Genomic DNA, 17,706 nt, shown 5'->3' with positions numbered 1-17,706 from the left:
CAGATATCTCTTCTGAATGCTAAATTCAAATGCAACTAACCATATTATTATGCATAGTTAGAATAGGATAAAATCATCTCGAACCTGTGGCAAAACCAGTAGAAAACCCCAACCCTATGCAATTATAAGTTTGAATAATTGGTTCCATTACGACTGAAAATCCAAACCCAGTACCTTGCAGAGTTCAGATATTGATGTGTTGTGGGTTCTCTCTGGAGGTCATACACACTTCACTCACTGAGACTGATCTTCACCCAGCGCTGTGTAGCGGTCACATCGCCTGGTGTCCGGTTCCTAATCCTTTAATCTTTTGGCCCAGGGTTGTTTCCATTATCAGCTCTTACACAACATAAGTCCAGTCCACACCATTCCAAAAGTCCTGAAGAGATCTTAAAAAATAAATAAAAAGGGAAGGGAGTATTTTCATATGACTATCTTCAGTTTTATTTCTATGCATTTCTAAGCATTCGTTTATAAGATTTGTGACATGTATTGTTCGTTTATAGATAAATTACACGTAAATTAGGTGATTCAAAAACTCTGTTGGAATGTTCAAAGCTGAAAACTTCATTTCCCAGAAACCCTCAGTGTCGTCAAATGTCAACATTATGCTTCTAAATCTCCCTTAAATACCATTATATTACTATGTATATTTATGGAGACATAAAACAATCAGTAAACTGACCTCGTCGATATTTAATAAAAACAGAATAATTTAAGAAGATTCACGGTCACTTCCCTGTTCTGCGTCTGTCTCCCATGATTCTTCACGCTGAACGTCGATGAATATTAATGAAGCTGCGTGTCTGTCGACAATCGCACTCGGCCTTTGATTGGCAGACATTACGTAGGCTTATTAATATTCATAACCAGTTCCTAACGTCACCGCGCAGCCAGTCAGAGCTCGGTGTCAAAGCACGGTGCGCGGATCGCAGAACGCTTCGGAGAGAGAGAATTATTAAATATATGGTGCATTTCTCCGTGGACTTTCTGCACAACAGTCACTCTTTGAGTTATCAGAGTAAAGCAGTCTACGAGGAAAAAAAACATGTGCAACACAGAGGAGAGGTGAGATGATATACGATTGCATTTTTTTTTTTTTTTAGTCGTGCAACATTTTAATTTCATGCACATACTGGCAAAGATTTTGCAGCTGATGATTATTATATTTTACATATATTTAACGTGTCATTAAAATATTTATATACTTATAGTGTTTTTAAATAATATTTAATAATTCAGAACATATTCATACATATGTAAACGTTTGCTAATAATAGATTTTCTTGTAATGAAAATTGTAATGTATACATTTATGTATTGTTTATATATAGAGAGAGAGAGAGAGAGAGAGAGAGAGAGAGAGAGAGAGAGAAAGAGAGACTATTATAAAAAAATATATACTAAATTAAATAAATATCAATAATATTGACAATACTAATTTATTTGCTATTTAGTTTGATATAGAGATGTGAGGTATGTAAATTATGAATGGGCAAGCTCTATTGTGATGCACTGAAGGATCAGACTCAGACTGTGATCAAAGCGGATTTAATGTCGAGCAGACAGATGAGTGTGAGAGACACTGCTATAAATATTTCATCCATAACCCCATCGACTCAATTAGGATTCATGAGCTTGTAACAGGACTGTCGATGCCGACCAAATCGCACTGTCCCAAAGATAATTAGTTTTTCCTAAACAATCTAATTTCCTACTCTTGCAATTTCCTAATGTGGACTGAGGATGGAAACCCGGGCACAGATCACCGGATCCTGTTATGAAACTCTAGACACCGTCAGCGGTTGTTTTCATTGAAATGCTTGTTTTTGTAACAAGATTAGCACTAGTGCAGGTGAGAGGCGATGAATCGTACTTAACCTGAGATTTAAGATATTCTGAGTGGGGAATATGGGGACAAAACATTACATAAGCGATAGTTCCTTGAAAGCTCTGTTGTTTAGCTGCAACATCTTTGCAGTGGCTCTGTTTATAGACCCTATGAACAATTCAAACATCATGTTAAAATCAGAGCACCGTGCATTTTCCACGAACGTTTCCTCGCCGGTCACAGAATGACATCCCAAATCCATCCGCACTCATGCAACGTCATTTCATTCCTGCTTCTCAACCTTACGTTCTGTTTGTGTTTTGGTTGTTTTACTTGGACTCCATCCAGACCATCAATGTTAAAAAGAGAAACACTTTACAGAAGAATGTGGCAGCGCTAAGACTCTGGCATTTAGAAACGTCAGGCTTATTGTCAAAGAAGGTCACTTGCATGCTGAGGCTTTGTAATCTGATATGTGAACACAAAAACACAAACCTGTCATATCTCTCCTGGTCAGGGATTGGTCCAAAACACGTTCACTTTGAGCTGAAGGTCGTACGTCACCTTTCGTGCCTCTCTGTATAGTCAAATGATAACTGTTTTCCTGGAAGACTCGCAGTATCCTGTTTTGGTTTTGACTGTTTCCTGGTTGTTCTCCAAACACTCAGCAGAGCCAGTAATTACTGCACTAAAGATTAACCTGAATCCCGGTCTTTAAACAGATCCGGACTATCACCCTGTGCTGGTCCTGGAGGTCAACTGGAGTCAGGAATGATCTTCAGTTTTAGTGGAATTATGTTAAGTGGAACAAATTTAGTGGAACTACTTTCTCAGTAACAAAAAGAGGACCTTTGGATTGTTTTGGGAATAGATTCTGCTTTTGGACTGAATCCAACATTATCCTTAACTTATATTACTATTGTTCATAACCTGTATTTTGTTATTTAAAACCTACAGACATGCATGATAGCTTAAAGTCGGCATGAAACATAACTTGTGAAAGTGTTTTCTTCCCTATTGTGACTTATATCCGAGTGAAGCAGCTTCTCGAACAAGAAAAAAATGATTTTGACCATTGGGAATTGATTGGATCATTGGATGGTTGTGGTTTGCTATTGGTCGATCTCATGTGAGTGACAGGTTGCCCCGCCCTTGTGCCAGTAAACACATCATCAGAGAAAAGAATAGATGTCCCTGCAAGAGGGAAGGAAAGATACAATATTTTGTTTAAAGATTATAAGGGCACATGAATTAAAAAAATTATGTGCCAGGATAAATCATTTACAATAGAAAAAAATAAAAACTGTCCATTTTGATGATTCGTGTCTTTTTGAGGAAAGCGTGCTATTACTTTTCCGAGTGAACAACTTACGATTTTCACCTGCTAAATGACAAAACATAACAAAAATTCCCATTATATCACCATAATATGAAGCATAACCTAGCAACGCTCTAGTAGTCATTCCTAGAAACCACATACTGTAGCAATCTAATGCAAACTCGACAACTCCATCGTGATGTCGATCGAGTTCTGTATGTTAAATGAATCCAAGAAACTGTTTCAGTTTCTTTCTTTTTTTTTTAGTTGGCCTGAATCTGTTTTGATCCAGAGCGTATAATCGGAGACGGTGGAGGGGAGGAAAGTGCTTGAATGTCAGAGGGTGAAAGTGTCGGCTTTCAAAACAAGCTGACATTTCACTCGCAGATACCCAGCGCTCTTTACAGAGACCAGGAGAGGAGAACCGACAAAACAAGAGCGTCTCAAAAGTGCCTTGAAAAATCTGTCCTACTGTACTTAAGTAAAGATAGTCTGTAGGGTCACCAAAAAGGAAAGGAACAGCTCCACCTGTTTTTTATGTGGTCACCATGCAGATTATGTCACCTGGGTTACATGTGCGGTTGGAAAACACTACGCCCGTCTTTCATTTGCCTACTGGTTAATCTGGCTCATGAGACTTGAAAACAATGCACCCAAGTTTCGAACAGCCAATTAATTTGTCATGGATTGCTGTCAGCTGATAATGGCATACAATATCAATGTTCTGTTCCCAGATCAGCTTTGTACGTGAGCTCATATTCCTGTTTTGTTGTAAACAGGGTTGTTTTGAAAATCAGGAATTTTCTAGAAGGCTTTCAATCATAATATGAGATTTTCGCTGACAGTGTGCGGCCTGGCTTCAGATGAGATATCCGATCCAAAGATCTCCCAGTATGTCATGGGTACATAAATATCTGTTATTACCATCTCTAAAAGCCAGTGCTGTAACTCAAGCCCGCTGGGATGTCAAATGTTCTCAGCCAAGCTGCTATTTACAGACTTGTTTTCACATCATGTGCTTGTTTGTGATCTGTGCGAACCGCCTCCCTTCTGTCTAGTTGAAAGTGAAACATCCATCTCCAAGAAACAAAATTAATTTGACAATATTTTCATTTTAAGAATCAAATCCATCGGCTGATGCCGATGATCGCAAAATATTAGATGATTAATTGGCCTGGCCTATATATCGGTCTAGCACTAAATTTTTAGATAGATTTGATGAAATTGAATTGATAGATCAGACTAAACAAAATTATAAATTAGCTTAATTCCATATAAGAACAAAATTAGTTTTACTCCAGATGTCCTAAATGCTTCCATAGTTCTGCACGTGATCTACTGACAACATAAACATAGTTTTCATAATCCATAATCATTTCCAACGCAATCTACCAAGAATAGCGCAAATTAGCGTCTGGTTTAAGACATGCTTTTTTTGGACGGTAAAAATGGCGCAAATACCATTAACTAGCGCAAACCTCAGTAAATCACATTGTATGATTCATTTAAATGCCATAAATGTTGCATCTGAAAGGGAAACTCCTACAAATGCATATGCAATAAGGTCAGCCGCGAAAATAACCCTGTCCACGCGTGTTTAGTAAATTCTGTCAGTAGTTTTTTAACGCCAAAAGATTGTTTGTGTTGGCGCAAGCTGTTAGTAAATCTGGCCAATAGTCTGTAATCAGGGAACTGAGTGCTAATGTGAAAACAGAGCTGCATAAGAACAGATATATCGAGAGAGAGACAACATTTCAGTTAAGCAGACAGCCAGATTGGTTTATGCTGTTGGCAGGATGGGTATATCTGTTATCGGCAGGCATTCTGAGGCCTGTGCCAAAATGCGTCATGAACTTAAATCATGACACCCACAAACAGAGCGAAGGTAGTTTTTAGAAGCACATGCCAATTTTAGTTAAAAGCACCAGAGGAAAACTGTGTTAACCTTACACAGCTATGACATATTCATCTTTTTCATACTGTAGTTGTGCCGTGCTTGGCTCGAGGCAGCGGGCTCCAGGGCCTCTGTGGTGCTCCTGATGCCCCTCTCCCACTAACGAAGATCCCGGGTGGGCGAGGGACGGGCAGGGATCTCCCTCACAGCGTACTTCACAAGGTAAGAACACACACACACACACACACACACACAGTCTGAATTGTTGTTTGTTTTTGAATGAACGTCAAAAACAAACATTCTAAAACATTTAAAGGGGTCCTATTATGCTTTTTTTATGTTTTCAACTTTCTTTAGTGTGTAATGTTGCTGTTTGAGCATGAAAACGCTCTGCAAAGTCACTACAAAGGGAGTTATTCTCTATATCAGAGTTTTTGTCTGGGAACGTACACTTCACAATAATGTAAATAATTCCCAAGACAAACACAAAAAAAGGGCGAGGCCTTGTTGAGTTGCGTTAGTAGTGTGTTAAAACTCGCAGTTATGATAATGGGCGTGACATTTCCCCAAATACGCTCAAAAGTGGTTGACCAATCAACACAACACACTGATCCAGCCGACCAGAGCACATTGCACATTTCAGAAGGCGTGGCTATATAGAGACTGGAATTAAACATACTGACAGACTGGGAAGAGAGGTGCTGCAACAATGTCAAATATGTGAAAGAAGAATGTGTTTTTGAAAAATCAAGCACCAATTACTGTAGACCCGATACAGATACTGTACCAAATACTGTAGACCCGATACAGTTAACTATGCCTCTGTAATGGTAATATATTTAATAAATGCTAATACAATTAAGATGCACACCTAATATAATGCTGAACTCAAAAGGATATTTCAAAAAATCTGAAAAACAGATCTCGGTTTGCTACTTTACTGAACTGTAAGGCTAAAAAGCCTCTACAGTAAATGAATACATTAGTCAATATGAGTCTGGGGCAGCAAGCCATACCATTTCCAAAAAACATACACAGACAACCAGCCCAAGGGAGGAGACAGGTGTGAAGAGATCTCCAGAGCTTGTTTTTTTTGTGTCTCATAGCTCTGTACAATATGTACAGCGAGTTTCCATCTGAGCTACTTATGGGCGGTGTTGGCGCTCGGTAATCGAGCTCAGCATACACCTGGCCGTGTGCGTGACACTATAGATGTCAGCACTGCCTGTGCAGACATGTGATCATCTCAAAAGGTTAAGAGGTTTAGGATCACTCACACCTGTGAAAAGATCTATTGTTCAAGTCCCTGTTGGCCGCTCTTGAGCTCATTTATATCAGTTGATTTTGTTTAAATGTTCTACTCTGGCTTAGATATTTAGACAAAAATCAGTTGAAAATCGACAGGATTACAGCGGGTTCATTACTGAAATGAATCCCACATTGCTGAGCATTTCCAACCTCATCTTAATGGGATACACGCTGCAATAAAAATGTTAGAAAACAACGCAGTGCAATCGATCGATAATAATTGGATCGATTCATTCCAATTCGAATTTTTTTTTAGAGCTCCTCATAGAAGCATCTGAGGACTGGTTCTTTCAAGGCTGTTTTCAAGAGTTTACAATAATGTTAATAACAATAATCTGCAATATTGTAAGAAAAGGAATGCACATGTGTCCTCCAGGACGACAAGCTGACAGTGACTCAGGCGGGATCAGTAAGTGGAGCGCCCCCAGTCCTGCACTTCCAGTACCAGTTGAGCGAGCGTCGAATCTCCAGCTGGGACGCGGTTCTTTCAGACGATGCCCTCTACCTGGAAATCCCCGCTGGAGCTCTCCACAATGGCAGCAAAGAAGGGTACGTTGGGTTCATAATCTGTCTATATTGAAGCTGACAGCGTGTCAGTCTGTCTCTACATGGTTCGGTTTTAACTGACATTTTTAGGCCACAGTAGAACAAACGGCTGGTTTAATTTGAGTCAAAAGCAGCTCGAGTTGGTTGTCCTTGTGAAAGATGAAGCCGTTTTTGATGAAAGTTTTCTCATTTGGATTGGTCATGTGCTGTCTTTGAGGTCACTGCAGGCATTAGAACAGTGTGTTTTACCTTCAGCGAGCAGGTGGTGGACTGTCAGAAAGCATTAACTTTGTGTGTGTGTTCTGACTGAAGTTGCTCTGTGGCTAGTACATCTGCATTATTACATAAGATTCACATTATGTAAAAGCAGCAGTGCGTCACCATCTCTCTCTCTCTCTCATTACTCTGCAGTTTCACCAGGCTTCTGGAGTTTGCAGAGGAGCAGTTGAAAGTCAGCTATGTGTTCCTGTGGCTTCACAAAAACAGAGACGATCGATGTAAGAAACATTTAAACACATTTAAAATCTGTCATCATTTACTCACCCTCATATTGTACCAAACCAGTATGAGTGACTTACTTTCTTCTGTGGAGCTCAACCAAAGATTTTTTCCCCCATAATGGAAACTGAGGCTACAACCACATTAATCCGGATACATTTGAAATCTGTATCTTTAAAAAAATAATAATCTTTATTTTGGCCTTGTTACGCTCACCCAAGTGGATACATTTGAAAACAGTGTTTTCATGTTGTAGTGTGAACAGTGTTTAGTCATGCATGTTGTACCCATATACTCTATATCTATAGATGTATTGGCATTGTTGTGCCTGCTATTCACTTAGTGTTGCTATAGATATTTGTTACTTCACACAATCTTCATATCACATAGCTGCAAAGATGACAATATTTACTCACAATTGCTGTCCTGTGGCAAAACATGAGTGCAATTGCGTTTAATACCATACGTGGAATGCTGATTTTGAGTGACCTTGACACACCAGTAAATGGTAGGAAATTTTGCTAATAAACGAATAGCGTGAGAATATTATGCCTTATCTCTCAGTATTATCTCAGTGAGCTTTTATGACGTTTTAGATGCGCAACCAGGGGATTTAAGCATTTTCAGATTTTTCAGTGTAGACAAGCAACTTTTAGAAAACACTTAAAGCTAGTTTGGAGGGAGTGTGTTATGAAATGAAAATGCCATTTTCAAAATCCGGATTCTTGTAGACGTAGCCTGAGGTTGTCGAACTCCAAAATGATGGCTTATCCATGTGACTTGCTTTTTTTTTTTGGTGTCAGCCCCATTATGATTTGTGTACAATCTGCAAAAAAGAAAGTAAGTAAAGTAAAGAGTAAATTATGACAACCTTCATTTGGGTTATCTGATATTTTTAAACTGGATAATGAATCAAATACGTACCATAATTCAGTAGATAATGAACTGTCTTTGTCTCCACTTGTGCAGTGTCCATCATGAAGACCTTCCACTACATCGGTTTTGAGGTGGTGAAACCCGGTCACCCGCTGGTGCCGGCCCGGCCCGACCTTCTCTTTATGGTCTATTCCATAGACAGCAGTAGTTCTGATGAAGAGTGACCATCACACTCTCCCTCACTCTTAAAATGCCCCCACCCCTCTTACTCCCCGTCTCTGTTCCCCCTTTATACCTCTGCATCAAAGTGACTTTTAGGACAGGGGTAGGGGCGAAGCTGGGCCATCTAACACTCTGATTGGTTCAGTTTCTGTTATTAACCCACCAATCGATTCTGATTGGTCGTTCCATCAGCAGGAGGTGGGTTGGTGCTAAAGCAGAAATCCAGCATATCCTCTCTGTTAATCATCATATATCAAACTGTCTATTACTGTTGTGTACTCCAACATTCAGAACAGGATTCAGATCGCAAACATGGTAGTGATACTTTTTACAGAAGGGAATGCATTTGTAATTGATTGTAAACTGTTTCCAGTGGCTGATGGTGGTGAAATCAGGAATTTATTTGTTTTTTCCAGTTTTGACACTCTTCTTTAGGAGTTTCAGCTGTAACTTTCACTAGTTCACCGTACTCAGAGGAAGCAAGCCGAACAGCTCTCGGTAGCTAGGACTCGACTCACTTCAACAGCACAATTAGATCTTAAAACACTTGCTAGGATTTATGCTGCGTTCCATAAAACTTAAAGACTTTTTGAATTTCCATCTTCCTACTTAGAGAAGTGGTATAGAAGTTGGACTTTTAGCTTGGAAAATTCTATGGAGATTGTGACTTTGGTCTATAACATCACAGATGGCACCTGAGAGGTGCACAGACAATGCTAAACATTCACTTTTACGAAAATAAAACGCATCTAGAAGTTAGTTTCCGAATAATATTACCAATAAAACGTTGCAGTGACGTGTAAAACACATACCCTCACTGTTGACGATCACGCATCTACAACATGAAAGCTAGCATTGCATATTACCATTTTGTTTTTATGTCGTCATAATGTCTTGCTTTATTTCAACATGGGATGGAACGCAGCATTCTACAGTGTATCATTCCAGACCCCAACAACGCACTTGAGTGTAAGTTTAGTTGACATTTTTCTCAGTCTGGTTTTGAGGTTTGCTTTTCACAGATTCTTTTGAGTAGAAGTTGTTCAATCAGGTCTGTCGCTTTTATTTCTTTTTAAAATGAAGCCAGACTTGAAAACTTCTAGATGCATGAGCATGTTTGTGATGAAATCATTCTTTTTAAGGTCCTGGTGTCCTCATTTTTTATTTAGGGAGATGCATAGACCAGAGGTCTTCTACATGAGTCTTACCATGGTCTATCACACCTTTTGTCTTCACCATCCCAAACCCACAGGAACATGAGCGCAAACCAACCCCACTCTCTGCCCCTCAGGGGCTTTACACAAGCACTTTAGGAAAACACAAGCAATTCAGCCCACGGTGCATTACACATCCATTACGGAGAGATGTAGTTTGAGCCGTCAAGATGTCTTGCAGTGTTTAGTGAACTTGACATACTTGCCAAAGATAATGGTCTCCATTCAAAGCGAAAGCCTCAAGTTTTATTCATATAAGACTGGTGAACCTACCGTAGCAGCACCTTTAGATTGCAGGCTCGGTCCCGGCGTAGTCAGGTAAAACATGCAAAAACATTCCCTGGAGCGGAAGCCTCTGTTTCTTTGATTCTTGGTCATCTCTGTGGAAATTCGGTGCAATGAATTCAGTTCTGTATACTTCTCAGCAGGGTGGCCTTTAGGTTTTGCATGTGTAAATAGACCTTACCTTTCCTCATGGGCTGTGACAATAAGCTTTTAGAGAATGTTTTTTGTTCATCCACTTAAATTTGATTTTTTATCTATATGATTTTATTTTGTCTATATTGGTTGATTTTTTTTTTGTAGTGTAGAAATTAGAGTAAATCAGATTTTATCATTTATTGACAATCTACACTTGTATACCTTGAACTTTTTCCTTATGTCCAAATAAAACACGTGACAAAACCAAACTTCATGACTTACCTGTTTTTTTCCCCCCACAAATAAAATCAATTGGACTGTTCTAGGATTCCTTGTGTGAACTGAAAGGAGAAATAAAATTAAGTTATGGATGTTGAATAATGCAAGTACATGTTTGCCAAGGAAAAAATGTGAACTGAACAAATGTTAAACTACTGACACTAGACTAAAGTTAATAAATCTTTTGGATCTTCTAAGAAAAATGGTTCTTGCAAGTATTATTCACTGAAAAACCAACCAATAATACCAATGACTTATCATAATTAAGATTTAATTGTTAATGATGATAGTACAAGTTAGTTGATGAGAAATAGTCATTTAGAGTGTTTAGGCTGTCAGGCTTCTAAAACAAAACTACATTTCCCATCATTATCTGTGGCAAGACAAAAATAAAATACATAGAGCATAAACCATTTTATTTATAAAAATAAAATCAAATATGCATGGCAAAACTAACTAGTCATTGTAAAACGTCCATGTTCATGAAGTAACTGCATTTTATGAGAAATAGCCATAATAAATTGCTTAACTGCAATTTACTGTTTATTACATTTTACCAGACAATGAATACTGGCCTTGTTTCATAGACCGGGCTTAGATTAAGCCAGGATTTTTTAAGATACATTTAAGTATTTTTTTTTTTATAAAAGTCCCTTTTAAAAAACATTACTGGTGTGCATCTTGAGACAAAACAATGACACATTTTAATGTCAGTGCAAGTTACGTTCAGTTGAAACAGCTCAAATATGCATTTTAGTCTGATGCTAGTTTAAACCTTGTCTGTGAAACCGGGGTATATATAAAAAAAATATATATAAAATCCAAACTTTAGATTATCTAAGTTTAGGAATACCTCAAATTTATAACTTAACCCTACCTAAAATTTAACTCAAATGGTAATAAATAAACTAACAAAACTCTAAATATTTGCTTGGTTATTTTTCAACCTCACTTGAATTTGTTCCTGATCAGTAGACATGGCATCATCAGTCTGAACCCATTTCCCTTTGAGGTACTGTACCTTCAGAAACACTGACTGACTCCCGTAGACAAGCTGAACTGAGGAGAGTCTGTCGCTATGAACAGAGCCGCGAGCCAGGCGCACTTAACGATCCGTGCTGGGTTACATTACATCACAATAATCTCGTCCATTAAAATGACCTAAATTCTCTCAGCGTGTGACACGTTAACATTTCTATGTTGCCGGGTTACTCTGCGAGCTTGTCGGTGTGTTCAGGTCTGACCTCTGAAACAGTAATCCATTCGCGCGCTTATGCAACACGTGCCTAATTTTCCCGCGCTTCTTAGAAAGCCCACAAAATACGTCGAATCAGTCGAGAGATTCCATTAAGCCTTAGAAGAACAGAATGATGTTAGAAATCCGGAATGGTGAGAGAACATTGTGCTTGGTACGTTTTTCATCTTCAAACCAAACTTGGGTCTTCAGTCGACAAAGTTTAAATCCCGTCTGTCTAGCTCACTTCCCATGTTTAGGCATTGAGTCAGTAGGTGGAGAGTAGTGTCTTCTGTGGCTATTCGACCACATGAGTGTTTACACTACGAAAGCAATTGGTCGAATGTGTTTTCCACTCCTCTGGTAGTGGTCTAAACTGGAAAAGCTCAAAACGTTTTGTAAACCCCATTTACACCTGTATTTAGAGTCATCCACTTGTGATCCGATCGACCAAAACGTATCTTCATACCTGGTGTAAACAGGCATTTTATTTTTACAATTGAACATTTTTTTGTAAAGGTTATCTGGGCAAAGAAATCTCAGCCCACACCAACCTGAAAACTCTTGGTTACACAACACTTACATGGCATACATTTTCAGATTAACGCTTTTACATTTAATCTATCATTATTATATAACATACACCACCAGCTGTGGGACGTTAAGTGAGGAACCAGACACAACTCAGTTCAACTTTTCGTTTTGTGTTTAATAAAGAAAATGACAGATGAACAGACAGAGCAATATGAATTTCTTTAGGAATCCCAGCGGGCTTTTGAATTTTAATAGAAAACAAGTGCAGGTGTTTTATTTGTCTTTCTCCTTCTGTTCTTTCTCTTTCTTGTCCTTCTCCGCTTTGGCCTCTTCAGCCTCGTGTTTCTTGATGAGTTCTTCCACTTCCTTCTGCTTGAGGACTTTGATTCTGGTCTTGCCGTTCTCTCGTGTCAGTGTGGCGATCTCCACTGCAAAGATCAGCAGAAAAAATGAGGGAACATAATCAGATGTTTTTCCATGAAAGTACATTTTGAACACTAAAGAAGATATTATGAAGAATATGGGTAACCAAACAGTTGATGGACCCCATTGACTACCATAATACTTTTTCTCCATACTATGGAAGTCAAGGGATCCATCAACTGTTTAATTACCAACATTCTTCAAAATACAGTCTTTTTGTGTTCAGCAGAAGAAACAAATTCACACAGGTTTGGAACAAGGGTGAGTAAATTTTCATTTTTGGGTGAAACTATCCCTTTAAGAGTTTCATGGATTAAAACATTTTGTATCTGAATAGTTATTTAATTAGCAACAGCTTAAGGGGGTCATATACATTGTTATTGTAAGCCCATTTATGCTTCAAAGTAAAAAAAAAAAAAATCAATTTTAAAAATTCATTTAAAAAGTAAAATGAAAAGATTTATTAGTAAAAAAAAAACTAAAAAATAGATTTCTTATTCATGCACTTAAAAAAAAAAAAAATTAATAGGTAATTGCGACTCCATATGTCACACTAATGTTTTATTGTTAAGAAGAGTGTGTTGTTGCATGACAGTTTTGACAGCAGTGTGTGTGTTACTGTAGTTCAGCACGTGAGCAGCTGCATTAGCTGAGAGCTCAGATGGATTGTGGGTCTGTATATGGTTTCATGATCATTCATAATGCAGAAGTCTGCACGCTAAAACATTTATTCCATCTCCGTCTTGCCAAACACACACACACACACACCTTTCTCTGCTGAGAGCTTGCTGACGTCCATGGTCTTGTTCAACACTTTGACGGCGAGAGCGAGGGCAGCAGACAGAGTCATCTCTCCCTCTTTATAGTCCTGCTTCAGCATCGACACAGCAGCCTACAACACACACACACACACACACATTCATCTCTCAACTGACGTCATTAGTGTTCTTTTGTGATAACAGAACAGAAGTCTTGAATTGAGGACAGCGTGTCGTTGCCATCTACTGGCTGAATCACGAAATTATTAGTTGATACGTCATGGAATTAATAAAAACTGGCTCTTTTTAAAGAATCAAACTGATTCATGAAGCATTCATAAATCATTTAACTTTAAGAGGAACGTGCCACCCAACCCCAAACAAACAAAATTATATTTGACACAATCTACATGAATAAACAAATCATTCTAATATGATGATTTGCTGCTCAAGAAAGATTTCTGAACAACTTTGTGGACGTATATTCTAGGGCTGTACTGTCCTAGTCGATTAGTCGATTAATTGGTTGATACGTTCTGGTTCGACCAAAATTCTGATTGGTCGATTTTCTGCCGCGTTTATTTCATCAGTTTTGCCGCGCTGAGGCGCGTTCATTTCATCAGGTGGAAAGCACTAACTGCTAATGGGGGTGTTTTCAGAGTACCCTTGTTTCACTGTAACAGTCTGTCTTCAAAACACCCCCCTTGTTTTCACCTTTTTTGAATTAGCTCAACCCAAGAGAGAGCGTCGAGCGATAACTAGAAGGTTTGATGCTGAATATTATTTATTTAATTGTGAGAGCGTTTAACAGTCAGTCCTCTTCTAACATGTCAACAACAGAAATCGACAGTGTGGCAGCATTTTGTTAAAATTGATAACAGGAAAAAGGTCGAATGCAAAGTTTGCAAGCAACAGTTTTCCACAGCTCGACGACAAACATGACATATCATCTAAAAGTGGTAAGCTCACTTGTCTGCGTTAGCTTGCCCTGTGTGTTTTGAGTAGGCTATATGAACATATCAGAATTTGCATATCTCAATGTTTTAGTGTGATAACCTAACTTTTTTATTTTTTATTTGGAGCCTAATGCGCAATTGCGCTGTGCTGTTGATTGTGTTAGTTTTGAGCCTAGGATGCTTTATTTTTCAGTTATGCACTTTATTTCGTTTCTGCTCTTGATCTGGTTTGTTTAATAAATATTCTTTTTTTATTAAGTGGACATCTAATTAATTTAACGCTTTTTTTTTTCTAACGTCATTTTTAGTCGATTTTTAGTCGAAAATTTCAGGACTTCAGTCGACCAAGATTTTCTTTGGTTGAGTACAGCCCTAGTATATTCAGTGACAGCCTAGTGACTATTTTTGAAATGATTCATTAAACCAAACGATTCAAATGAACTGATTCACAGATTCTTTCTAGCACTAGTTGGACAGTTTAAGAGTGTCACATAAAGCATCCAGCTTGAGAATCAGAACGTGTGTTGTTTCACTCACTGCGCTGTTGTTTCCGATGCACGTGGCTTTCCAGCCTCCATAGTTTCCACTGGGATCACTCTGATAGAGCTGGAATCCGTAGTGTTTGTCCCATCCCATATACAGCAGAGACACACCGAAGGGTCTTTTACCTGATAAAACACACATTCAGTTTTTAGTTAGCAGCCCAAAACTTCACCAGGATCACGTTAGCAACAGATGAATAATGTACAACTGTTTTGATTTTGCTGTCGTACCTCCAAACTGTGTGTAGGCCTGTTTGATGTCACACAGGGCAGTGACCAGCTGCTCGCAGGGGATTGGCTCCTGATACTGCAGGAGGTACCTGCACACACACAATCACATGCTATATGAATCCTGAGGTTCTCATATGTATTGTCTTATAAGTACACAGCGCAGTCTTTGCCAGGAGTCAGACTCACTCACCTCTGTGCGATGAGCCTCAGCTCGTTCGTGAGGACGTTGGCATCTGACGTAATTCCCGCAACACTGCATGCCATGTCTCTGCGTTACAGAATCACCACACACCAGTGATGTTATTGTAATCTATCACTACCAAAAATCATTTTCAGCAATCAAAATAAAGCTGAAATAAATTAAAATATAAATGTTAGTTTACAACTTAAATTTAAAAACAAAATAAAATAAGCATTGACAGCTTAAATAAGTTTAAGTACTAAAATTACGTAAACTAACACTTAAATCATAAAGCTAAAAATAAATATAAAAAAAAAGACAAAAGCACATAAAATTACAAAATAAAACCTAAATTAAAAATACCTTAATTACCTAAATAAAAAAAGACAAAAAATTTAAATTTACTTTGATAACTACCTGAAATAAGCTTAATTTAATTAAGTACTAAAATTACTAAACCTAAAAATAAAGCCAAATAGAAATATAAAAAAACAAGTGAGCACATAAACAAATTACTAAAACTTAAATTAAACAAAAAAATAAACTTGGCCTTGACAACTAACTGAAATAAGTTTAAGTACTAAAATTACTAAAACTTAAATAGAAAGCTAAAAAGAAATACTAAAAACAATGACAAAAGCAATAAAATTAATACAACTTAAATTAAAATAAGACGAAACATAGCCTTGGCAACTAACTGAAATAAGTTTTAGTTAAAGTACAATTAGTAATATAGAAATATTAAAAAACAAAAATGTAATATTGTATAAATACTAGTAAAATAGCACTGCCATTACATAGAGACAAATTTAATGACTCTACACCTTAAATATTAATACAATTCCTCCCATATCAGAAATAATAAAAATGCGCTTTTAACTCCTTTTGGGAAACTCTTGCTTATGAGTGAAAAATTAGTTTAATTATTTGTGTTGAAGTAATCGTGAGAATGATTTTAAGGCCACATAAATGATTTCTCCAATCTCATCTGAAAACACGGCTCACTCGTTGAGTTTGTAGATCTTCTCGGAGAAGAAAACCTCGTCCAGAAGCTTGTGGATGTTCCTCCTCTCGGCCGCCAGCAACACGCCGTCATTAGCCAGGATGCCCAGGCAGGTGCCAGCGTGACCGATGGCCTCCATGGCATATTCTACCTGATACAGGCGACCTGCCAACAACACAACACACACACACACACTGAGACCACATTTACGAGTAACATGAAATCAGCAGGTATAATAATTTCACAGTAGAATAAATAACAAAACAATGGATATGGGGACTCTCACCCTCTGGGGAGAAGATGGTCGTTCTTGAGTCATATCTTCGAGACTGTTCAATAAAACAAAAAGGAGTGTTTTTTGAATTTTAACATATTGTGAATCAATAAACTGCATTAAAAATAGATCCACTAATAGTGCAACACTTACCATAGTGCCTTTAAATAAAATAAACTCTGAAAACAGAAGGGGAAAAAATGCTTCATTGATCAGTAATCAATTGCACAAAGAGTTTAAATGCATTACAATATTTATTAATAAGTTGAATAATTCGGTGATTTGGACTGCTGTCAGAATCTAAAGCACTTAAACACTCATAGAGCAACAAAATGAAACAGAAAGTAGTAGAAAACAACAGAAACCCGAACAAACACAGATCCAGCTCACAATATACACTGAATTTATAATCATAAATTAATATAAATGAGATATTATGAAGCATAAATATGACATTTTAAGCGGCTTTCAGTTTCTCCTGTATGCAAGCTTTAGCTTTAGCATTAGCACCTGCATTACAGCATGAAGCAGCAACTTTTCATTTCATTTAAATGTATCCATCGCTCAATTAATCTCACGTCATCTCAGCGCCTTGCACACGCACAGAAGGTTTTGGTTTGTGATGGGAATCATATATAGGATGTAAAATATAGTGAAATATTATTATTTTCATACCTAATGCCTGTGCTCGCGGTGCCTGTTCACTGTTGCGGCTCTGACTCCGCTAAAGGTTCTCATACAGCGAGAAGCGCGTCCACTCGGGATTCACTTCCATGGTGGGTCACGTGTGTTACAGGAAGCTCTCTGATTGGTTCCCTTCCTTCAGTTAGCGGTTTAGTTTTGATTTTTCATGTTATTAAACGACATTTAAAATTGTAATTGTAACAGTAGCGCTAATTTTAAATACTTTTCAAATGACTTTAATGTATATACTTTATTGCTTTACATAAGAGAAATTCGTCATAGTATATTATTTGAATAAAACGATTATCTTCTAAGCAGAGTAAACTAAACACACAATTTAAATATGTGACTAAAAATGATGTACATAAGTTTTCTGATATTTACATTGTAGAAATGTGGAAGCTTTTCTGTGCTGGATGTATATTCACTAATAGACATTGTTAGACAAATTAAAGACAAATTAAACAAGCGAAAGTGTGA

General features: G+C 37.7%; 2 protein-coding genes across 2 annotated transcripts; one reads left to right on the top strand and one right to left on the bottom strand.

The window, feature by feature from the left end:
* Nucleotides 1-900: 900 nt before the first annotated feature.
* On the top strand, nt 901-10,396 carry oaz2a (ornithine decarboxylase antizyme 2a). The gene is given in 6 exon segments (XM_084094897.1): nt 901-1,068; nt 5,135-5,186; nt 5,188-5,265; nt 6,728-6,900; nt 7,309-7,394; nt 8,365-10,396. Coding segments are annotated over 6 exon segments (540 nt in total). The 5' UTR covers nt 901-1,048; the 3' UTR covers nt 8,496-10,396.
* Nucleotides 10,397-12,328: 1,932 nt separating this feature from the next.
* psma4 (proteasome 20S subunit alpha 4) lies at nt 12,329-17,325 on the bottom strand. The gene is made up of 9 exons (XM_084094760.1): nt 17,218-17,325; nt 16,696-16,721; nt 16,555-16,597; nt 16,271-16,433; nt 15,275-15,352; nt 15,085-15,173; nt 14,849-14,979; nt 13,366-13,489; nt 12,329-12,602 (listed from the first exon to the last, which is right to left on the bottom strand). Exons 2-9 carry the CDS (start codon nt 16,696-16,698, stop codon nt 12,448-12,450), a joined length of 786 nt encoding a protein of 261 aa, XP_083950886.1. The 5' UTR covers nt 16,699-16,721; nt 17,218-17,325; the 3' UTR covers nt 12,329-12,447.
* Between the last annotated feature and the right edge of the window lie 381 nt (nt 17,326-17,706).

The sequence above is a fragment of the Abramis brama genome (assembly GCF_963993115.1).
Source record: "Abramis brama genome assembly, chromosome: 20".
NCBI lineage: Eukaryota > Metazoa > Chordata > Actinopteri > Cypriniformes > Leuciscidae > Abramis > Abramis brama.
This window is presented reverse-complemented; position numbering and strand designations above follow the sequence as displayed.